The 25673-nt window shown below is 38.1% G+C and overlaps 1 protein-coding gene across 4 annotated transcripts in view; it reads right to left on the reverse strand.

The window, feature by feature from the left end:
- Nucleotides 1-921: 921 nt before the first annotated feature.
- Nucleotides 922-25673, reverse strand: part of LOC128264725 (tyrosine-protein phosphatase non-receptor type 9) — a 38215-nt gene continuing 13463 nt past the window's right edge. For 2 of the 4 annotated variants that reach the window (XM_053000375.1, XM_053000373.1), the window contains exons 2-8: nt 20794-21147; nt 20494-20724; nt 4367-5313; nt 3640-3800; nt 3335-3564; nt 2738-2945; nt 922-2668 (exon numbers count right to left, since the gene is read on the reverse strand). In XM_053000375.1, the coding sequence (XP_052856335.1) occupies nt 2442-2668; nt 2738-2945; nt 3335-3564; nt 3640-3800; nt 4367-5313; nt 20494-20724; nt 20794-21147 (2358 nt within the window). In that variant the 3' untranslated portion in view covers nt 922-2441. Of the gene's footprint in view, nt 2669-2737; nt 2946-3334; nt 3565-3639; nt 3801-4366; nt 5314-13543; nt 14499-20493; nt 20725-20793; nt 21148-22849; nt 23064-25673 lie in introns of those variants that run through there. The other 2 variants (XM_053000374.1, XM_053000376.1) reach the window with 2 other exon arrangements.

Genomic DNA, 25673 nt, shown 5'->3' on the forward strand with positions numbered 1-25673 from the left:
AAGAGTTGTGTGTTTGTTTCGTTAAGGGTGGGCTGGATCGATCGATCCATTGATCGATCGATCGATCTGGTGACTGGTTTTTTCGGTGCATTTTTGTGCGCAGCAAAGCTTTCTGAAAGCATCGTTACACATGCAACATTTTGAGTACTCGTACTAAGTAATTTTCTTTACACTTCATTTGAACGGAAAACAAAGGCTTGTGACTCTAGCTAAGTTTTACACATTACACTTGAAGAAATTTTGCTAGTTTTCATACATGTGTTAATACATAGATATATACTATATATATTTTAAATAAATTCTTTACTCCACTCCAAGCCCAGGAGCCCACAAAAAATATTTATAGTTTATCATTTGATTTCTTTTGTTTCGGATTATATGCAGTATGATCTCTGTGTCAAGCATTACAAAAATAGAGCATTCCATCGATCTCTGGGTGGTGAGTATTCAGTATTCAGTATTCAGTGTTCATTATGCAATCTGGTTAGGTTTCTTGTTCTTTGTTTCTCTCGGAAAAGGCCTTTGGAAGAATTGAAAATGGTTCTGTTTCTGCTTCTGCATCTGCGATTAAATATTTATGTAGAGTGTAGTGTGACATGACGACTTGCTGTGTGTGTGTGTGTGTGTGTGTGTGTATGTGTGTGTGAGAGGAGAATCTGTGGCTCCAATTTCGACTTGCATCTTTCATTCGGGTTTGATCACAGCTTTTACAATTCTAATGATATTCATGTGAGTGGTAGAGTGTGTATGGAGTGTGTGTGTGGGTGTGCGCGGCCAACTTTTAAATTCGCACCAAAAATACTATATATATGTATATATATTTCGTAGATATTTACATGCATACATGACAATTACAAAAAAAAAAAACGTATTTATCTTTCTTGCAGATGTGTCTCGCAGTATATGCACTTAATTTCTTCATATATATATATATATGTAAATATTTATAATACTTTCGCAAAGATGCACGAAGAAAATGCATTCTGTCCGACAATACATACACATAACTACACTTAATATTTCGTTTTCGTTTTCAGTTTACTTCTGGTTCGAGAAAGCTGCCATTCTTTTGACTTGATTCATAATTTCATATAGATCTCCTTGTTATTTAAAAAAGTAATACAAAATATGTTTTGGTTTTTTTCCTTCATTTATTTTCATTACGATTATTATACCTTTTTTTTGGATTCGCTCGGCATATGAAAAATGTAGGAAAGAAGGCATGTTAGATATATATGTTTCTTATTATTTTTGTGTTTTTTGCTTTTCAATACTCGCAGTACGCAGAAAGCGTTTTCAACTATTTTGTGTTTAGTTGGTAAAATAATTTTTAGTAAAATTTACTACTTGACTCTCTGTCTCTCTTTTTTTCCCTCTGCATGATACATTTAATTTCGCACTATATATAAATATTTGTAAAGAATTAGAAAAAAAGGGTACAAAAAAGTTAACAACAAAAATTACACATTTAACAGCTTGGAGGCGAAGAATACTTTGTTTTTTTTTTTTTTTGGGGGGGGGTGGGGGTTTTCGGGCTTCAGTTTCGGTTTCTTTGGGCTATTTTCGTATGCAACAACATTGAACAGTGCTTAAATCTGATTTCTTCTGGTATTTATATATATATCTATATATATAGACTCCAATATGCGGTACGTAGATCTAGGCATATGCTATATAAGTTATGTAAACTAGCTGCTTAGTTGCTTGTAGGAAATTCGCAGCTCGCTGCTCCTTGATTACTCATTTTTTTGGGGGTAGATGTAGGTATTGAGATGGGGAAAATGCACAAGAATTGTCCGCTCCCATGATTCTGACTCTCCACCGGACGGTTCATTTGGTTTGGCCTCCAGTCCAGTCCAGCTCGTCCTCATCCTGATCCTCATCGTCATCCTGATCCTTTGCCTTCGTTGTACTCCGTACTTCATCGGACTCTAGTTAACTTTGTCATGGTTAAACACTCTTCGCTGTTAATTTACTTTTGTTTTGCTTCTTGCCTTTTTTTTGCTAATGCTGCTGGTTTTTTGTTTTTTGTTTTTTGTTTTCTGTTTTTGTTTCTTCTTTATTTTTAGCTATTTGTTTTTCATTTAGTTTAAATTTAATTTAAATAATGTTTATTTATAAATGTTTTTGCTATACAACTATAGCATGGTATGTTTAAATATATAAAAAAAAAATAATAGATTAACGTAAATTGGTTACTCTACTCTCTACACACTTTCTCAACTCTCCTGCTCGTGCTTCGTATAGTTGCTCTCCATCTCGTATCGTATCGTATCGTATCATATATATATATATAAATATATCCATATAACACATCATTACAGGACGAACATCTAGTCGAAAAAAGTTACACAACTCCAATTTTAGCAAAGGTAAAACATAAAATTATTCTGTATACAAGTGTTGTTTGTTTGCTCTGCTCCATTCAGACTGCCCAGCTCCTACTCCGAGTCCTGTTCACGCTCATCGAAGCCAGCCAGATCGACGGTCTGCAGCATGCCACGCGAATAGGCGTACTCGATGAGGGCCAAATGGCAGAACACATACTGATCGGGCATCTGGATGGAGTAGGCACGCTGCGATCGGATCTTCTCCACGGTGCCGCGTATATCCGCCGTGCCCACATCCTCCAGCCGCGATATGCAAATGTCCAGCGTGATGAATGTGCCTGTGAACCAAGTAGAGTTGAGTTGAGTTACTGATCTTGGGAAATTGGATTGGATGGTTAGCCACTGACCTGTGCGTCCAATGCCTGCACTACAGTGCACCACAATGGGCGGTCCGCGGGCGTGGCCCGCCCAAGTGTCGCCCAGTGCGTTCACCAGCTGCGCCTGCTTCTCACGCACCTTCTGCAGAAAGTTCAGCATGGCCATGGCCGAGCTGGGCACGCCATAGTCCGGCCAGCTGGTAAACTGCCAATGTGAGACATTGCGTATTTCGTCAGTCTGTTTGTAAAGTAAAAAACACACAAGTGCAAATCGTTGTTAATAACTCTTTAGTAGGAAAAGTATGCAACAGGCAGAAGAAAGTGTTGCGATAATATATATATATTAAAATCGTATACATATGATAAATGTGGTCCCATTAAGTTTATAGTATATACTATTAGCTTAGAGGTCCTTTATTAGGTTGTATATGTTTATTCGGGTAATATCTATCAACTCAAACAAAAACTTTCCAAATCGAACTATTATTTTAGAAGTTATTAGCATAAATCTAACTTTTTGAAAATACAAGGTAGATGTGGCGCCACCTAAAAAACGAATATTTTCTCTGGGCATAATTATTTATTTAACGAGTATCTAATAGTCATCTGCCAATTCAATTAGCCTACCTTTATGTTTCTCAATTCCAACGAGGCAACCATATAGTCCTCGTTGCACTCAACGCTAATTGTTCGCACATGGTAGTCGCCAAACTCTAAGGAACTTTCTTCAGTCGGCTCCCAGTATTGGCCGCATTTCACGCGTCCGCGCTCCATCACGCGCGTCGTCATTACTATAACTAAACAATGTTGCTCCCAGATCATGCGCCAAAAGTCCTGGGATGTCTTTGGTAATGGACCTGTGCAACACGATCTTTATTAGTTTACATTCTATATATATATACATAGTTTTAGAGAGTTTAACTCTGCCTCACCTTGAGTTGAAATATAGGCATTCTTTTGTTTGTAGCCATCGACGAAATTCGCATTTATGTAATCGGACGGCTCGTCGCCGTCTTCGTGTGCCAGCACCACTCGACTGTGATCGTAGCAGAGGACGTCTGTGTAGCGATTCTTGGTCAGGTTGACGCGCATCCTGCAAAGGATAAGGACATGTGATTGTTAGATATCAAGGGTTATTAAAATAAATTAGGGCAAAATTGAATTTAAACTAAAAAAAAAACCTATTTCATTGCTGAATTTTAAATGAGTCCCATTTTATTAGGATTAAAACATGAAAATCAATCAACTACTCAAATTTAAGAAACCGACAAAAAAGTCTTTCGTTACATTTACTATATAGAAAATAAACTAAATTCAACAGTGACATTCTTTGGCTTTTCTATTCATAATTTGAATTACCAAATAGTTTTAATAAGTGAAAAGTTTTAGCTAGAAAATGTTTTTAAAATATATCGTAAGCTCATTGTAGTTTGGAAATAATAGTCCCTGATTTATTTATTAGTTTTATTTATTTAGTTTGTAATATTAAATGCACCAAAGTCAACTGGGCGGTAATGCACTTTTCGAAATGCATAAAAAGTTGTTAAATATTTACAAAGAAAGTGGAATAATTGCACTTGTGAATAAAGTCCGTTGGGCATTAAAACACTTTTGTTTTTGCTGCATGCATTTCCTTCACCCTGATCTCATTAAACCCACCTCGCATGCAGAAAGGTGCCCTCGGGCGCCCTATTCCGAATGTCCGCGTACTCCTTGATCAGCCCATGGCGTCCGCGCGCCTTCACCATCTGGACAATCTGGTCGATGGGCTTGGGGTCGCCCTCCTGTCCGGCCAGGCTGTCGTCGTCACTGAAGCCGGACGAGGCGCTGCTCGGGGGATTCTCGGACCAGAATTCGCCGTTGGTGGTGGTGGTGCTGCTGGCACCAGCTGCAGCTCCAGCTGCGCCTGCAACTGTGGTGGTGGTGCTAGTGGTGTTGGTGGTGCTAGTGGTGTTGGTGGTGCTACTGCTGTTGTTATCCGCCGCACCACTTGTGTTGAGCTTGAGGGGATTGGATGTGGCTGTGGCTGTGGCCGTGGTGGCGGAATTGCTACTGCTGCGGTGGCTGGGACTCAGTCCATTGATTGTGATGTTTTCGTTGGGCTCAACTGCGGCAGTTGCTGCTCCTCCTCCTACTCCGCCTACTCCTCCTACTCCTCCTACTCCTGCTGATCCAGCTGGACCCACGCCATTGCTGACCGTCACCACGGTGGTATTGTTGTCGCCCAGTTGATGGACGGCACTGATTATCGTGGCACCCGTTGCTGTGGCGGCGGCCTCTAGGTCCGTGCCATTGGTGGTGCTGGTGGCTGCAGTGCCAACAGAAGCACCACCAACCACAATATTGGCCAGCAGCTCGTCCTCACGATTCGTCATCGATTGGCGGCAGGTGAGCAACCATGTGGCGTGATCGACCTCCAGCGTGCCACCCAGATGAATGGGCAGCGCCTTGCGCGGCACGTGCAGCGCCAACTGCGGCACCGATACAGTGAACACTCGCTCGCGCAGCTTCTCGCGCACAAAGAGACGCAGGATCTTGAAGGGTGCCTTGAACCACAGTGGCGCCGTCACGATCAGCACCTTCTTCAGACGCGCCGGATAGCCGCCCTGCAAAAATTGATAAAGGAAATGGAAATTGTTTGTTTAATTGTTTGTTTGGCGACTTGTGTTAAACTAAATGATTTTGCTAAAATTGTAGTAATATATACATGAGTAAGTTTCACCACCGTTTAATGAACTATTATTCTGGGTATATCTAACCATATTCTATTATTAGCTTTTCCATTTATTATCATCCACTAATTGACACGACAATAAACTAATTAACCAATAAATTGTCGTTTTCCTAGAAGTTTTTAATGATATATGTGGTATTTTATTTTACTGAGCACCAATTTGCAGCACTTGTCATTTTCGTTTAACATTCAGTTTTCACCGAAGCTAGTTTTCCCAGAACTCGGCAGTTCTGATTTCGATTTCCAAGTTGCGTCCAACTAATTGAAGTGACATTTCCCCCTTCTCCCAGTTGATAAAACACTTCTAATCTATGCAGCTCCACACACAACCTGTAGTTTTTCCCCGGAATATTGCACTTTCTGTGCAGGGGACAGAAAAAGGAATATACTACACATGTGAGGGGGCCACCAGTCAGTTTCCAGGGAAACCTTCTGGCATAAACTAATTTGGCCTGCACATGGCACGAGTTCCGGCTAAAAGGCTTTGCATTTACTAATTAACACGCAACGCAATGAATTGCTCTGGTTTCTGTTCCCTGATTGCCAATTGCGTTGCAAAATATGGGGTCACAAGGGGATTTAAAAGAACAAAACTATTATAATCCTAGGAAAAGGTCGAAGCTTTATACTTTTAATCACAGCAATCCGTTGCAATCAAAACTTTTCCAAATGAACAGAACGGAAAAAAACATAAGACTCCTTTAAAACTACAGTTGACTTAAAAAGAAAAAGTTTTTTAAGGCAACTAACTAACTAAATGTTTAGATGTTTTTAAGATGATTTCAGGCTAGTTTTTAGCTTTAAAAGATACAAACATTTTGAAACAAAGGTAGTAAATAAAATATTTCATAAATTGTGGCTTCTAAAAGGGTATACATATATAGCCCATTTATTTTGCTGGCTGACCAAACAGTACTGATTAAGTTGCAAATCCACCGGGTAAAGCAGCTAAAAGAAAAATGCGACAACATTCAAACTGGGGCGCTTGAGCAGGAGGAAAAGTGGGTGTGGGGTTGGGGTTGGGAAAATACCCCGACAACCTTCACCCAGTTGAGCAAATTTCATTGCGGCATTTTTCGTCGATGGCACATTGAGATACAGCAAAAACAACAAGTGGAAAACTTGGCTGCACTCAAAGGTGAAATGCGATTTCCCAGAGAGAGAGAGAGAGAGAGGTTACGGTACATAGATGGTGTAATACAGCTGCGGTCAAAATAAAAATAGGACAACTTTTCATTTAATGTAACATAATGCTGAATTACCAATAAACAAAATAATATTTTAGTTTTTCAAGAAAAATCAAAACTATTATGCTTCTTTAAATGTACTTTTCAATATACAGTGTAGTAAATAAATTTTATAGCAGTTTAAGAAATTAACTACAAACCCTTGGCCATCTGCACTTTGTGTTGGAATAGAAATGTTCTGAATATCCGAACTATTTTTCATATTACAAATTTAAAATGTTATTTTTTAATAATCTTTTAAAAAAAAATTAAAAGTATCATACATATGATAAAGGTGGATATTTATATTTGATTATTGTATTATTGTATTAACTTCACGAAAATAAAAAAAAAAAATATTTTTAAAGTAGCTACCAGAATATACTTGATATCTATTTCCATAAGCCAAAAAACTGCTATTATTTTAACCGCAACTGTATCGAGAGATAAAGGAAGAGAGCGAGGCAGAGGGAAAGAGAGAAAGGGAGTGGGTGGGTGAATGGTTAGGTGCTTGTTGGTTTTGGCTTCTCGCTCTGTCTCACTGTCTTTGCTTTTGGGGTACATATCATCCATGCCATCATTATTTAGTTTATTGGCCCCAAAAAGCAATGCAGCAAGCAGATTAAGGTCAGCAAGCAGTGGGCAAAAACAAAAAACAAAACCAACAGAAAGTGCGCTAAAAACAACAGCGAATGCACTTTAATTAAACGCACAATCGCAACCAATATAGGCAGACACACACACATACAGATAGAGAGAGACCACCACGTTTGTGGAAAATTTAATTAAAAGTTCTTTTCGCAGTTTACCTGAAAAATATTGTCGTTTCTCCTCTTTTCTGCCTTTTATGCCATTGTTGCCCTGTGTTGCCTCAATAAATTCCTGTTAAAGCTCTAATTGGCAACATTTTCAATTTAGTTGGGTGGTGAACTTTGCCGCCCCCTTTTCTTGTTCTTCTTCTCCTGCCAAAGATTGCATCATTATACACACACACACACACACAGAAAGACGAAGGAGCAGAAATGCAGGCTTCAACATACACATACACAAATACAGTATTACTCTGTAAACAACTTCCTTTCATCACTGCTCCTTCTTCTTCATTTTCTCCTCCTCCTCCTTTGTTACTTTTCATGCTTTTGTATTGCCTTCCAGTTTGTTTTCATGTGCACTTTCACTTTGATCCCATCACACACACACACACACGCACACATGAATTCACCTTAAAGTACCGTTGCCCGCAGTGTTGCACAATTTCTATGGATGCTGTAAAGTAGGCAATGTTATTTATATTCTTGTCTTTTAAGGATTTGTAAGTTCGACATTATGTTTCAGAGTCATTAATTTAACTCTTGTGGAAGTATTTGCATTATTTTCTTTAAGATAATATCTTAAGGACCAGTTACAATTTTTTTATGCAGTTTCCTTTTAATATTGACAAATTTTTCTGATTAAAAAAAACACTACTGATTTTCAATTTACTAAATTGCTTATTAAAACTAGTTAATCACCTTATTGTCCTTGCTAAAATTTCTGTTTTTTAGTGTTATTTAACATTATTCATTATTTTTCTTTAAGGAACAGGTGAAAATTAATCAAATTATCCAAAGTCCTTCAGTTCTTCAATTTGCATATTGGAAATACTAAATAATTTCAGTTAATAATTGGATTGTCCTTGCCAAAGCAATTTGGTGACTAATTTGCACATGAGAAACACTTTGTAAAAATAATGAAATAATTATCCAATTAATCGCACTTAGTTTTAGGTGTTGCAACATCAGTGGGAATAGTTCAAAGTGGGTCCATATTACCTTTTATTATTTTAACTTTTGAACATTTACTTTAATTTTTGGCCTCCCAAAAACAGGTGAAGGTAAAAGCAATGTCCTTCAAATGTCCAATTTGCACATCAGCAACACTCAATAAAAGCAATAAATTAACTACTTTCTCCAGTTACTTTTTTCGTTTCCTTAACTCGGCCAATAAATAATCCAAGGTGCGTGCCTCAAAGAAATTCGAATGGTTGACAAAAAGTAAAAATAAAATGTACAACATTTTTTTTGTTTGGCATGTGAACTTTTTAGGGGTGCTTATGAGTCATAATTGGAGAGATTCGTATTTTTTTTTTTGTATATTGTTCTGTGTATTGAAACCGAAACAAAAAGGCACAAAAAGGCACAAAAATCGAACCCGGCGTTTGAGGGTCATAAACTCAGCTGTTCCCTCTTTTTTTTCAACACCCCACTCTCTGGTTATTCCCACATCCAATTTGAATCCAATTGGAGGGGCTGGCGGCGCTGAGATAGCAGGCAATCCAATAATAACAATCACAATGTTCAGTCAGCCACCCCAAAGCACACATTTAATTGACAAACACACACTTGCTCAAACAACAAAAATATAATATAAAAATACAACAAAACCAAGAAAAAAAAACCACAATGGCAGGTGGCATCGTGGCAACACAAACTGCTGTGCTCTTGGCCAGATTATTTGCCTTGAGGGCCAAAGAAGTCTGCGCACAAAAGTTGAATGAAACTTGGGCCAAACTTCAAGCGTCCACCTCCGTCGTCTCCGGATTTCACCCTTTCCGTAACCGTAACCATTCCCGCCCCCGCCGACCTGCCACGCCCCCTCGAGAAAAAACGAGAAGAGCCACTGAAGACGACGACTTTGGAGGTAGAATTTCCCTGATGAGGCTCGAGTGGGCAACTTAACGTGCCTTGGCATGCGTTTCAATCCCGACTTCATTCCCCCCCCCTTCATGTTATCCCTGCCACTTCCTTAATGAATCCTGGTTACTTGAATGCCAGGAAACGTGTGTGTGTGTGTGTGTGTGTGTGTGTGTGTGTGTGGGAAGTTGGAGAAATTGGAGATATTGTTATATAAAGTTTATTCCTGACTAAGGCTAAAATTAGCAACTTAGGTGGTACAACACAAAAGCATCTTAATGCTCCATTATGCACTGAGAGAAAAGGGCAACACCATACTGAACTGAATGCTACACTGATAGAAAAATAGAAAACTGTAAAAATAAATAGAATACAAAATTGTATGCATAATATTAAAATTTCAATAAATGTGAAACATAATTATATTTCAAACAGTTCCTATTTGATTTAAAAGAATTTTATATAGTTTAAATATGGTTTAAATAGAAATTCAAAATTTACATTATAAAATCCATTTCCAAAATAGTCAAATAGAAAATTAAAAAAAAATTAAATATTTTATATTTAAATTAACTAAAATCAAAGCGAAAATATTAAACAAATGTTTCAAATTTACTATTTGTTTTTATCAGTCTAGTAATCTATTTCAATAAAATGTTCCCTTGCTGAGAAATGGTTTTAAAAAAATACTTTCTTAATGCCATATAGTGCTGATATGGAATATCGTCCAATATTACCAATAGAGTTTGGCTAATCTTCAAAGAATATATATATATTACTTTTAAACACCAAATCAAAATGACGAAAAAAAATTAACTTCTTATTACTTTCGGTAAACTCTTCCAAGTGTTCGATAACTTAGCTCAATTTCCACAATCAAATTTTAGAAAAGGCTGAGAAATATGAAGGTATTCTAGCTTAATTGAAGGACTTCCAGGAATCTTTTGCAAGTATCCAATTTCAGCTTAATTATAATTTTCAATCAAAACAGAAATCACACTGTGTGGGTGTTAAGCAATCAATTTCGATCATTTCCACGAATAACACCCAATAAGGGCACAACCCTTGCTTGATTTGATTATATATTTCCAATAAGTCCCTGAAATCAAACCCTTACTTAACTAGAATTACACAATTTCGTAAGCCTCTTATTCCCAGAAATTCATGATATGCAGTTCAAGTGCAATCTATAAATGTCAATTGGGGAGGGGGATTCACAAGGAAGCCAATTAGCTAGGAACTTCTGCGGAATCAAGTATACGCCATGCGGTTCAAGACATCTGCTAAAACAGTGAATAGTTTTAGCTATTCCCCCTGTCCATTTCTCAGTCATATATATATTCAAAGGGGGCGAGTCGAAACAATAAATAAATAAATGAAATTAGCCATGGCCAAACTTGGTAATGCGTTTTAAGCTTGTCGCCGTCTTTGGGCATGAAACGAATTTGTCGTCGGCGTTGGCCAAAACAGGCGAAAGCGGCACGCACAGCAAACAAACCGATAAACCAGGAGGCAAAGAGCGAAGCAAAGGGCGGAAGACGACGCTAAAAGACAAATGAATAAGCGAACGTGGGGCCAAAAGATCATAGGAAATGGACAGCGATAAGTTATGATTAATAAGCATTATTCAATTATCTAATTGAAGAAGTCAGGCCAGGAATACACTTTTTAAACATTCAACAAAAAATACGACTCAAAACGGAAAATCAACTTTAAATGTCTACAAAGTTTGCCTCTAAATATAGATCATTTTTTTTGTTTTGCCATCTTCGAGTACAGCCAAACAACATAACAAAAATAAAACCGGCGGAGCAAAAAATGTTTACAATGAAAAGGTTCAAGTAGAAAGCCAAAAAATGACAATATGTCAGGGGCAAAAACAAAAAAGCTTAAGCCGAAAAAACACAAAATAAATAATAAGTATTATTCGGCTGCAGGTGGAAAAGTCAGTCACACAGGCCGAGAAGACAAGAAGATAGATTTTATATATGCCGTGGGGGGAATCAATATTTGATGGCTCAGGCTCAGGCTCAGGCTAAGCCATGCTAATTGGAGAGCTCTTCACGCTGATTGACTGACACACACACAAACAGGCACACATGTGGGAGATACCAACCGAATCGAGGCTTATTTGCCCGGAATGCTATACTAGAAGGCCGCAAGCCAATCAACTGAAAATCCCTCGGAGACACGGGCAAATACTTAAAAACATTTGTCATAGAAAGGTCAGCTCAAAGGGCTGCGAATCGATAAATTTAATATTTATCATAAAGTATGCAAACCACTCTAGTTTGTAGCTTATCAAGGTTGGTAAAAAAAAGGGTCTCAAATGAATTGGTAATATTCACAAGTCAGGTCTGTAACAACTGATGCTAGTCGATTACTTGAGTCGGTAATCGATAAGTCGATATTTTCGATTGTTACTTTACTAAAGATATATATTTTATGTTTCAATTATATTGCTGACTCTGGCACAGCCGCTTTTAATACTGTAGCTACTGATGCCAGTCGATTGCTGATAATTAAATTGATAACTTGGAACAATATTTTCGATTCCTAATTATCGAAATATAACATTTTTACACAATTCAAGCTTAATTTTATGTTTTAATAAATAGCATCAACAATTTCGATAAACACCCACACAAATTCAAAACCTGATTCAGACATGACCTCGTTTCCGACACTTGCCGATTGAAAGCCTCTTTTGCCCATTGAGTGACCACCAACTGTCTTAAAGTTCTGATACGCACTGTAACTAGGTCTCATTTCTCTGGCATATAGAAAAATGACATGAACGCACACACAAACACAGTTAAGCACGAGCAGACATTGGGGTATATAAATCAAAAGGTAAGAAGTAAAAAGTGGCAGCAAAAAAAATTATGTGTACGCGCCATTGAAGCAACGCCAACAGCTGTGTTTGATTGCCTCCACTTGTTCCTCCTCAATCTTGGTACTGCTCCTAGTTCTACCTATGTGTGTATGGTTGGTATACCTACCAACCACTTCCACCACCCGGTATTATTGGCATATTGGCTGTTGTCCCCATTGTTGTTGATTTTTGTCAAGCTCTGTGAATGACAGCCGCAGCAGCTTTTGTTGCGCCAAAGAAAACAGCGCTAAGAAAAGTAAAGTCGCATATCACCTGCCATTGATGGTCGACTGAGAACCCAAGAACCAAGATATCTGCATAAGGCAGCTCGCCCCGTCAATCCGCGATTAAAAAGGTGGTGCGCGAGCATTATCTTGAGATTTTTTGGCAATGGAAACAGTTTTAAAGAGGCTCGAATGGGATATATATTGGTTTTTTATTAAATAAAGTTACTAATTTTCTTTGAAATACTTAAGGCTGTTGAAGCCGATTATTAATTAGTATCGATAGTTCCGATTATTGATGACTAAATCTAAATTAATTTGATAACTGTATCAATACACTGATTTAAGTGGATTACGTTTTTCCCTTTAAATTTGGCACTGAGGATTGTATACGGCTTATGTGTTTCTAAAGTTTTATTATTGCCTTCTTTATTGAAAATCATTGCCTGAAATCTATTTTTGGTACGTATAACCAGTTGAAGCCTTATTTAATTTAATGACCTGGTCAAATTTCCAGCTTCTTCTATATAAAATATAATCTGTAAATACTGGGTTCCCCTTTTTTAAGTTTTATGGCTTTAAAAGAAGGAATCCCCTGCAACCTAATGCAACCTACCTACCAACAATAGATTCGCATCCAGCCGGGCTAACCCAATTAGGTGACCTACTTTGACATTAGCTAATTGGACATTACAAGGGCTCAGTCCACAAGATTTCCGCCGCTTATTGATTAATAGCCATGGAGTGGCTGCGATTTACTTAAGCACTGCGATCAACTAAAAACGTGATTCACTGCGAAAGCCCGGCTAATGAATCATAAACAAAATTCAAATTAAAATTAAATGTTTGTTGTCTACAAATAGCCAAAAAAAAAAAACAAAAAATTATATTTCCTTCGAAAACAAAAGACAGCGAAAACAACTAATAGAAATGTTTTTGGCGAGGTCTTTACAAATCAGTCAGGGGGCGACTCTCTGTCCATATATATCTTATATATAAATCATTGTATATCTACCCATATTCGAGTGTATATAGCTGTAGCTGTATCTGTATCTGTATCTGTATCTGTAGCTGTATCTGTATCTGTATCTGTATAATCATGTACCTGAGTCGCGCGTTGGCGTTGTTATGGATTGTTGTTGAATGCCGCGTTGTTGCTATTGTATTACTGTTGTTGTCGCCACCGCCGCTGTCTAATTATTCAGATTTTTGTTGTAATATATAGTTTGGTTCGCACAATTAAATGCTAATTGCGTGCACTTCGAATTGGACAATTTTACATAACTTTTGATTTGGTTTTATATATATATTTCGTATTTTTTTGTGTTGATTTGTCACATTACACAATGAAATGGATGCACATCCTCTCTTTATCTTATTTTTTTTTTTTTGGGTAAAAGGCAGACACACGGGGGTTGGGTTGGATTGAGTTGGATTGGATTGGATTGGATTGTTGGGGGGTTTAACAGGGAAAAAACAAAACAAAAATACGCATTTGAGATTAGATTATTCGGTTTCGTTTTCGGTTTCAGTTACGTTTTCTAGTCTTGACCCCATATACTATCCGTCTGCACTTGCAGATACTTTTCTATATGGTTTTCCCCGGCTGCGATCCGCGAATTTGTTGCTGCAAAATGCGTGTGAAACATTCAACAAACTAAAGTGAATTTCAGATACACACACATACACACACACAGAGTGTTTTCCACTTTTCTTTGCACTTGGAAAAAAATAAGACTGTTTAAACTGTTTCAGCAGGAGTATTATTTTCGGCTGAGCAACAATTTTGAAAGCATTTCGCTTGCTTCTTTTTTTGTTCAATTTTCAATGTTTCGATTTTCCTACGCCTTCTGAGTTGTGTCTCTTCTTGGCCGCTGCGTTTCATTGGGTTTTCTCGCTTTTCTTTAGGTAGTTTGTTTGTTGCGCGTCGTCGTGGAAAGCTGAACTACGTCTGACTGCTGCGGCTGCTTTATTTTATTTTTTTCGTTTCGTTTTGCTTTTTTTCTGCCACTTTTTTTTTTTGCTATTTTGCGGCTGCGTTCTCGGCGCACGCGCTCTCTTCAATTTGCCACCACCGAAATCGCCGGAAAAGAGCGGACGAGCGGGTCAGTGGGTTGCTCTCGACCGCTCTCTCTGGCAACCCTGGTTGGACACCACAGGGGGTGGTTCAGGAGAGCGCGGGACGGCGAAAGCGCTCCCTTTCTCCGCGAGAGCGGCAGCCGGAGTGCTAAGGGTTGCTTGTTGCGAGTGCAAGGTTGCATGCGATGCAGCTGTCGATTGCCCGCGAGTGGGTGGTTCAAGTGATTGAAGTTGCCGACAGGGTTGCCAGCTTCATTTAGGAAGCAGGAACTGTTACTGTGGCTTGAGTTATTTATTTATTTACTATCCTTGTCAAAATAAAATGAGTTAATATACATGAAGGAATATAGAAATTATTAAGGCTGCCAACAGGTTTCCCAACTTCTTGTACGAAGCAGGATATTTCAAGCCCTTGTTTCTAAGCGCCATAAGCACTACCTTAATTTAGAAATCCTAAAAATATTCCATTACTTACTTAATGAGTAAATAATAAACATTCCTCAAAGACAAAAAAAAATTACTCATATAGAAATGGCTTTTAAAAACTATAAAAACCTGCTCAGAGGGTTGCCAAGTTCATTTAATACTCGACAGAATATCTAAATTGTTTCCGCTTAATAAAGATTACCAAAACTAGGATGACTTTTATTAAGGCTTGAAGCAGTCATCGTAGATTAAACGAAACCCATCACTTAATATGGAGAACTACTTTAAATGACCAAAAAACCATTTCAAATGTTACCTATGGATCGATGACTGTGCTTTTGCTATTTAATTTCAGGCATTTCCCGGCCAACTAGAAAGAAGTGACTACCAAAAAAAAACCAAAAATTCTAATTGCTTTGATAAGATAATTTATTTTTAGTTAACCCAATCTTGACGACGCTCAAAAACGAAAATATAATTTACGCAACTACGTCAATAATAAAGATTTTGTCATTTCTAAATATTCGACAGGAGAGTAAATCGAAATGTCCCCTGTTCATGGGTCATAAAACTGTTTACTGAAGTATTTAAAAAATACATATGAAAAACACGCCACTACTTGTTGAGCTAGTCATTAAAATGAAATATTGTACATTTAGCACACTGCCAATTGCCAGACATTCCCATCTATATTTCGGGAAATTATTTTTTGTGCTTTGGATTTTCCGGAACCACTCTTGTAATGCGGAAGCGGAGTAGTCCACGTACAATTCTCTTTTTTTCTGGAGTGTATAAAGTATTAATTTGCATTTTGAGACTCTGACTCTGACTCTGGTCTGGTCTAAACATTTGCGTCAATGTCGAACGGCTGCGGCAACAAAAAGCACGTTGTAACAATAACACAAAACAGCGTCGGCGGCGGCGACGGCGGCGGCCAACAATAACAAAAGCGTTAACATATCGACGGCGTCATCGGGTATTAATCGTGTATTTAAGCCAACTGAGCCAATGAATGAACTGCGCGCCGCTTTTCCGAACGATCTATAAATACGATCAAATTATCCCGCCGTCAATCACTGTTTGATCAAGTGTTTGTGGGCCAAGTGCAGCAGCCAAAAAAAAAGCACAACGAGGGCAAGAAAACAAAAATGGGGAAACATAGAAAACTACTTTCACACGCGCTCATCGTAAATGGGAAAAGCCTTTTCTATATGGACGCACATTTTTACCGCTCTTTCGCGCTCGTATTTTTCTTATTGCTTTGGCTTTCGGTTACAATCTATAACGTTCGACTAGAACACGTCAAATGAATTAGTTAATCAAGCAAAGGCGTAAGATAGCCACAAGCGATCCAGCGAAAGAGAGCGCGTCTCGAAGCTTTGCTCTCTTCCGCGCTCTTCCTCTCTCTGTGAACGTGTTTATGGTTTTAAATTTATGAACTATCGAATACGTGAAATTAAAATAGCCCTTATCTTTTTTATAAAAGGTATTAAGTATATTGTAGACTTGTTTCATATTTATATATGTTATTATTAATACATTTGATCACGTAAGATGACATAATAGGCATGGAGTAATTTACAAAAGCTTCCTAAATAAATAATTTCTAATGTGCTATGCTTTTATATATGTAATTAAATAAAAAGTAGATTTGTTTCATAATTATAAATGTTATTTAATACAAATTTTACATTTGATCACTAAAAATGGCCTTAATAAAACTTCATATATAAAAAATGTCTAATTAATATTACTAATAACAAATTTACAATGACAACTTTAAATGCTAATGACTATTTTCATTAAATTTTGTCGCATAAACATAGTCTCTCTTTTTCTTCCCTACTCTCTGTGTAAAAGTGAGAGTGAAATAGCGTGGGCACATTCCACTCTCTGCATGTGTGTGTGTGTGTGTTTGCGTTACGATCTCCTCTGTCTTCAGATTGCGACAACGCTGCGTATGCGTGATGGGCCCAATATATTGCGCATACGCGGCTTGGTACAAGCCAGAGTTGCCGTGTTTTTCCTCATTTCTTTTTATCCCCATGACGTCACAGACACAGCTTTTCTTTGGTGCGCTCCATAAAATAAAAAAAAAGAATAAAAAGAAAACGCAGAGACACGCGCCAAAGAGAATGCTTATTGGACACTCTCTCATTCTCCCGCACTTCCTCTTCCTCTCCACGTCTCTCTTTTCACCTCCATCTATCTCCCTCTGACTACTCAGCGTTCCATTTGCGGGGAAAGAGCGCGCGCCTACGCCGAATTGTTTTCATTGTTAACTTTATTTTGTGCGTTTTGATTTTCGTGGAAGAATGGAATTAATATATATGGATGGATATGTATTCAAACAGTCGTGCTCAGAAAAATAGCACTTTTAATATATTTGCTTAGTTTAAAAACTAATAATTTAATGATTATGTATTCTAACAGACGTGCTCGGAAAAATAGCACTGCAATAACACTATTTGTATGGTTCTTTATTTGTTTTATAAGTTTAAAAACAAATTTATTTTCTAAAAATTTAATTATTTTCTTTAAAAAAATGTAATAGTTTTTATACCTTCATATGATATTTCCAATTTCTGCCAATCTTAAACCTAAACTCACCAATTCTCAAATGAGAGATTACTGATACAAAAATTCTGTAATATTGTTACGCAATGAAAATGTTTCTTAGTGCAGGCTACAAAGCTTTAAGAGGTCACCAAACCTTGAATCTAAGATATCTTAACTTATTTTCGAATAATAGAAAGTGTTATTATCGGCAAGTAAATTAAAAATCTGTTTTTAATTTATTAAAATGGCATATCTAGCGCAGATTAATTGTATGCTTTACATGGACAAAATAATTAAACGTACGTAACAAAAAGCTGAAATTAATTAATTTATAATCTAAATAGTATGAGATAATGGTAGATAATAATTGATATTTGTCTAACCCCGTCTGTACAACTGAGTGGGCAGATTATGTATACAAATATAGGTAGGTAGATAAACCACATGTATATGTTTATTCATATATGTATATTTTTGTACCTGAAGAGGCTTTTTAGCAAATTGAGCGAAATGTGTCGGACTTTCAATGCCGGCCGGCGATTTCTCTGGACGCCCAAACAAACTCCCTCATAATACTATTTTTTATATATATTTTCGTTCCCGTTAGGATCCCCGGCAACTGTACACTGCCAGTAAATTGTATATTTAGTAGGACGACAAGTAGAACGCAGTTCCAAGACAAAAAGCAAACAGCGAAGAAAACAAAAATGTGGAACTCGAGCAAACGAAGCGCAAATGAAATGGAAAACAAGGCGCAAAAGTACAGCAGCAAACTGGGATGATGATAGCTGCTACCTGTTGTTGTTTTTGCTGTTTCTTTTTTTTTTTTTTTGCGTATGCAAATAGGACGCAGAAATGGGATGGTGGGTGGTGTCAGTGGGTTGTCCCCAATCAAAATTACGTCTTACTTCAGTGTGGCTAAAAAGGGAAGGAGGGAGTGTAGTGCTCGAATCCGTTGTTTTCATCTTTCGCGTGGGCTGACGAAAACGACCGCCCACGCACCGCATGCTGCGATTGCCACGCCCACCCACAGACCACCGCCCACCGCCCACCACCGACCACCCATCAAACATACAACCCCTTGTGCGTGGGTGTGTGTGCTAAGTGGGGGTTTCTATTTTTTTTTCTATTCAGGCGCTGATTGTGTGCACTCAACTACTTCCTACAACAAGGATTTCCGAGTCAGGTACGACAGTAATATTTTATGGGAGTTCATGGTAAAAACAAAGCGCATAACTAACTTTTATGGGCGGAATACAGCTGAATAATAGAGAAAGCCACAACAGTGCTCAAAAAAGCCTACAAACCACACTTTTCAAAACAAGTTTAAAGCTGAACAAAATAAGTTAACAAACAGTCCTTATTTAATTAAATTTATTAAATTTTTTTTTTATTGTAATAAACATACTTTTGGTACAATAAACATTATTGTGCATGTAATTTATATGTCCAATTAAAGTTTAATACTTTCTTTTATTTAAGTTCCAGATAATAGAAAATAAATATTATTATGCATATCCGAAAACTTTTAAGCTGATTGCAAAACTGTTTTGTTTAAGCTTTAAAATAAAGACAATATTATTATTATGCATAAAAAAACATATGTCCGAATCAAGTTTAATACTTTCTTAAACAAAAAAAACGATTTTACAAATTGCAAAATATTTTGTTTAAGTGTCAAGTACATTATTAAACAGATATTCAAGCTGAATGGCAATAAAAAAAGATTTTTAAAACTAACACAAACTGGAGTTGCCATTTGCTTTTTGTAACAATACAATCGACATTAAATAACATTAAATAGCAGCCAAAAAAGGCCATATAAAACTACACGATCCCACCTACTTCCTTTCAATCAAGATGAAGCACAAAGTAAATATGAAAAATTTGACGCATGACATGAAAAGGCAACGAGACGAGACAGAAATTTTCAACTTGAAGACATTTTCCGCCGATAGAGAATCCCCAGGCCACTTGGCACACAAAACTCGGATAGTTCGGATGCGCCGATGATACACTGATTCACAGAGATACGACCAAAACTGCGCACATATGGGCAAATGTGAGAAAGGCACAGCACAGCACAGCACAGCACACACCAAATGAGTAATATCTTTTGTATTAATAGAGGCAGGCATGTTGTTTAATATTTTAATTTCAGGGGCCGCCGTTGTGCCACGCTTTGTGCCTTTGTGGGGCAAGCTGGGATTGTGTTGCGTTGACTTTTGGCTTGCCAAGAGCCGGAAGTGCGACAATGGGGCAAAAAGCACTCTGATGACAGCTCACCTGGAAATCTGACGGAGTCTACTTCGAATTCTGACAAAACTTAGCAAAGTAAGTGCATTTATTTAAAGCTCTTTTGCAGTCAATATAGCAGTACTCTACGATTATCAGAGTTTAGCTTACACACAAAAATCTAAATTATGTTTTTAAGGATTCTGAGCAAAAAAGCTAAATAATTAATGCAGAAGTTATATTTAAATTAAAGAATTTAATTTTCTTTACGGCAGAACCCTTTGAATGTCCGAGTTTAGCTCACACAAAAAATACAACAATTTGTTTAGGAGAATTCTAAGCTAACAAAAAAAAATAATAATAATGCAAAAAGAAACATTTAAAACTAAAGAACATGAATTAAACTAAACAGTACAAAATATTTATCTCTTAGGAAATACAAGTTTTCAAAGTTGAAATCAATAGTTTTAACTAAACAGCTTTTAGGACTAATTAAAGTATAACTGTTTTTATGATATAAAAACCGCCTTCTCTTGCTTTAATTCAGGCTAAGAAATGATTACAATAAAATGTACCATTACATCGGAATGCTTAACAATTGTCTTTCGATCTTTGTGTGACCAAAAATCACCAACCAAATCCACTTCCCTGCTCAGTTTCTTAATCCCTCTAGCTATTTCCCCAAGGCTGCCGAAAAGTATGCCACAAACGCACAATCGCACAATCGCCCAATCGGAAACGGAAATGGAAACTCACCTTGAGCAGCGTGAGAATCTTCTGGGAGAGGTCGTAGTCAAAGTTGGAATACTTGGAGCCGCTCATGTCGTAGATGAAGACAAGGCCGGCGCGCTGCGTCTCTGAATCCTGGAGCGCACTGTCCAGCTGGTAGACGATGCCCTGCAACGTGGTCGTGTGCGAAATGCTCAGCGGACTGTGTCGATTGGCGGTGAACAGGGCGATGGCCGCTCCACTGGAGGTGCGTGCGGGCTACAAATTTGGAAGGGAAATAATTGTTAAGGAGGTAAGTGAAGAGCATCTTAGGGCATACACACTCACCAGGATTGTGAACTTGCCGGTCTGCAGCTCGGAGCGCAGGGGCTCCACATCCGGATCGATGTTATAGAGATACTCCTTCTGTCGTATCTGCTCATGCTGCTCGTACAGGGAGACCGCTCGCGGTATGTCGAACTTGCGGGCGTACAGAAACTTCACTGCCGTCGTATGTGAGATGTGGCGCCTCACAGGCGCCGCTAATTGCACCTGCACCTGCGGCTGTGGCGGCGGCGGCACAACTGCTATTAAGTTCTGTGTGCTGCTGGCTGTGGATGTGGAAGCTGACGGGGATGTGGCTGTCGTCGTGCTGCAGTTGGCTCCCAGGTTATTGCAGAGATCAATGAATTGTTTCACAGCCTGCAAAATAAATGGAGAACATAATGGGTATGAGATACTTGGTATATTGTATTGATCAAATTAATATCCTACAAACTCAGCATAAATTTAAATAGACACATCCCAAAATATGATTATCTTATTACAAAGAACAAAAAAAAACTAAATTATTTGTATTGTGTAATAAGGGAATTGCATTTAATGTTCTTATTTATATTTATGATTTTAGGCCTATGACAAAACTTTTTATGGGTAATATAATTTTTGATAGGATTGTTTTCAGCAAACAAGACTATATTTCTTCCTTTTTTTTAAATTTATGGCAAATATTAAGGTATTAATATTTTAACGCTATATTTAGAATATACATATATTCATAAGATCTTTAGCGACTGGATTCCATTTTAAGTACAACTTAAACAGATTACATTACGAGCTAATGGAAAATACGACTCTGACAGTTGAAGTTAATCGCTTCAGTTCAGTATCTCTTGCAATATCTTAAAAGAGATCTTAAAATATATCCTCATTAAAAGGCATTTGCAGTGAGAGAACGGGTTAGGCTGCAATGGGACCTCCATCATAACCAAGTGAATTTACGACAATTGTTTAAATTACGGAACTAGTTCTGCCACTCTGACCCACATAAAGTGGTCAACTGGTTTCCGCTTTCCGCTCTGCCATTGCCCATTTGATTCATGGGCATTCGATATTACTGAGAAACGGGTTGCAGATCAATAAACCCACAGTCTTTATGGTCGGCGGAACTAGTTCAGCGCAGACGGATCGTTAATTTGTGCACTTTACGGAGTGATGCAAACTCTGCTCTATGTTCTCACGATTCCGTGATGCTTTACAATTAGGCACGGTGATCATCTTTCAATTTTGAGTTAGTGGCTGACGCCCATGATCACATCACTGCTGCTTGCTTATGTAGTAGTAAACCAATAATCAGGCATGCACATGGTGCAATCTACCTTATCTTCCTCGAAACGATACGCGATTAGGTGGGCAAATGGGGAAATATCAACAAATGTGACACCTTTTCGCTTTTCCGCTTTCAGTCGAATAATCTTTATCTAGAAATTTCCGCGAATGAGTTTCATTACTGCTGTCCAAATATAACATTCGTTATTATTTCTCTTGAGAGATATGTAATACATGCACTCTTTTGCGAGTTTCTGGTGAAAAGTGCAAGTTTCATTTATTCCTTAATGGGTCAGTCAGTCAGTCAGTCAGTCATCATTGTCCGTAATGTGTTGACCTCGTTCCCATCAAGGTTAATGCAATGCGAGCCATCCGCCAAAGTGTCGGATCAACGAAATTAAAGCATTATGCGCTTGTGGGAATTGCTCAATTAAAGCAATTCGTCATTATTGGCGAACCAATTGAGGCCTTTTTCTTTATCTCGCTTTCCGATGGTGATGGGCTTTTCACTATATATATATACTACATATATTTTCCCGTTCTTCTTTGGATTTGAGTTTGGATTTGTTTCCAACCAGGTGCAAATTCCATGAGCAATTTCCAATTGCTTCATTCATGACTTTGGGGCCTCTTCATTCAAGCGATTTTCTGCGCCAACTAATTAGACAATCCAAATGCCAATCACGAGGAGCACAGGTATACAAACATATGTGTGATGAACATATGTACATACATGCGGCCCAGAACGGAACTGATTGGAACCGATTGAAATCGAATGGAACCGAATAAAACCCACCTGTTCGCGGTTGCGACGTCGTTGATACAGATGCACCATGTTCCTTTTAGTGAACTTAAGTTCAAATCACTTGCTGATCATTCGCACTATATGTGACACCTGAACAAAAACTCATATATCCTGCTTTGTAGATTTGTTGATCTGTAGATTTGGAGGCTCTTTGAGTCTTCTCTTCCCTTTTCGCGACACGCCGCGTCCGAAGTTTCTTATGTACTGAAAACTGCACACTCGCGGCCACTTGGCTTCGATCGCCGAGCAGAGCGGAAGGCAGCGCCGTCGACGTCGCAATCATCGTCATCGACTGATAGCAGTTACACTGCAAGAAGACTAACTGGGTTCCAGCGAGCTTCCAAATATACAAATTCAGCACAACCTAGAGGTTTTCGGATTGTTTTTATTTCATTTAAGCATCTAAGCAACCCAAGCTAGCAAAGATCTTAGATCATTTAAAAGGTAAAAGAGGTTTCCTCAAGGATTGCTTTTACTTTAGATAAAAAAAAAAATTTTATGTTAAAATTTAAAATCTGAACACTTTAAACATATTAGTCGGAGAGCTATTAGCGTATATCATTAAAAAAAAAGTTTATTAAGACAACAAACTTTTACTTTAAATTTGTTAAATTTTTCTTTACTTTAAATTAGAAAACAAAAATTTTTTTCTTTTTTTGAAGATTAAAATTTTAACTCCTAATGATTTAGCTTGTTTGTTCTAGAATCCTATTTTAGTGATATTATGCCTAGAACTCATAAGCTACATATATATCTTTGGGTTAATCATGTCTGGTAATGTTCTATGTAGCTATATTTTTTAGCTCAGTGTGCCGCCGCTGCGCGGCGGTTAACGAACTGCAGGGGCAGAGAACACGTTGGGCGTTTTCTCGGAAGCGGAGACGCGGGCGGCGCCAGCGGAGGCATACCAGCAATTTGAGTCATGCGGGAGTCGCCGGCGAAGACGGAGACGGAGGCACCATATGTCACCCTTCGACCGGTGCACAGTGGGCCAGATCCGTCGATAACGGCGATGTTTGATTAATACTGCGACAAGCGATAACTTATCAAGTAAATTGAGTTCGTGAGAAACGAGCTTTCATCTGGCGAAGTTCGCAGAAGTTCCCATTCAATGAACCATAGCCTATCAGCATGAATTTTGTCTAGAAGCTCACGTTCCTGTGCGAATTCTCATAAATTAATTTGTATTTTTTGCTTGCGCTTTATTGTTGGCGTTGTTAATGGGGGAAACCAAAGACAGATAGTTTAGATTTCATTTGAAATGCGTCTTCTGAAGAAATGATTGCTTTCAATACAAACAAATTTGAGAAACTACTTTTTAGAAACTACTAGAAAGATTTGATCACTTTTATATAGCACTTTGAACCAGTGTGCGGGTCCAGGGATTCCTTTGAAGCGGATTCGGATGATGTGAGGCCCAAAAGAGAGGTGAGCGATGCTATGCGTCATCGTACTTATGATCCTCACCTCTTTCCCTCAAATCGCGTTTGTTTATCTCGCGTCTTTCTACGAATACATTATCGCATCGGAGTTTGGGACACAGGGGCTTAATGGCTTTAATGATCATGACATAAGATATTCAATTCGCTTCGGTCGTTTCGAAAGAAACTAATTAGATCCTTTCAGGAGTAGAAATAGGAATCCTTTATTCCGTAATAAGACTACAATCAAGTAGTCTTTCCCAATCGGAAAAGCCGTTCTCAAAACACACATGTTAAGTGGAAGTGTGTGTTTGTTTATGATTTGTCATCCGTCGGTTGTGGGTTTTTTGTTTGTTTATTTTTTGTTAGTTGTTAGCTGGCCTAGGCCAACAGGTCACCGAGTCTTGTCTAATTTTAGACACACGCTAATGGCCCCGCGGGCGCTACTTTCACTTTTCCAGGGCGGGGATTACCGGGGGCGAAAGGGGGCGCGGCGGCGTCGGCACGAGTATGGTCTCAAAATCAAAAAAAAAAAAGGTTTATCGGAGAGAGTCGCTCGAATGCACCGGATTGTGACTAAGTTCAGTGGAATGGGTCAGCAATGGTTGGGCAGTCCGAAAAAAACAGTATACGGTGGTGATGCGCTGATGTATCAATTCCAAGAAAAAATATCTTAATCAATCACATGCTTAATGTTTACAAAAGATCATTAGTTTGTTTTGTTCTGTAGGAGTTTTTAACATAGATGATTAATCTTCAATGTTAAGAGAACATACACTCAAGGCTCTAATGAATTCAATTAAGATTTCTTTTTTATTAACTCAATGGTAATGTTTTAAAATACGCTGGTATATTTGGTTCTTTTGAACACTATCTGCCAACTCTCAATTTAGAATATATGTTTAAACTCCAGCTTCTTACAGCCAGCACTTAAAATGTAGATTCAGGGAGGCATCTAAAAATAATGCCTGGAGAATTAGGCAGCATAAACAAAAGATTGTTTGTCAATTAGCTATGCTAAAGAAATATAGAAAGCAGATAGAGAAAAGGGGTGAGAGGCGGAAGGCCTGGTTGGTTCACTCACTTCCGGTTTCGAGTTGAAGTTCTGGTTATGGTTATGGCTATGATTACAGTCAACGTAACTCTCTTGTCCATAGCCATAGCCAGTTAATAGAGCAACAAGCCTCACTCACATTTCCCCCAAGTCTTCCAACTACTAACTGTGTTTGCATGCAAAGTAAAAGCGACAGACTTTGCAAACTGTTCCAATCCGTTCCGTTCAGTTCGGTTCAGTTCGGTTTGGTTCTATCTTGGAAACTGTAAAACCGCTGGGGGCCATGGCTAAATCGGTGTCTCCGATCGCTGGAGAAGAGTCTTCGACTGCTAGTGCGACT

Source organism: Drosophila gunungcola, unplaced genomic scaffold (genome assembly GCF_025200985.1).
Source record: "Drosophila gunungcola strain Sukarami unplaced genomic scaffold, Dgunungcola_SK_2 000077F, whole genome shotgun sequence".
NCBI classification, from domain to species: Eukaryota; Metazoa; Arthropoda; class Insecta; order Diptera; family Drosophilidae; genus Drosophila; species Drosophila gunungcola.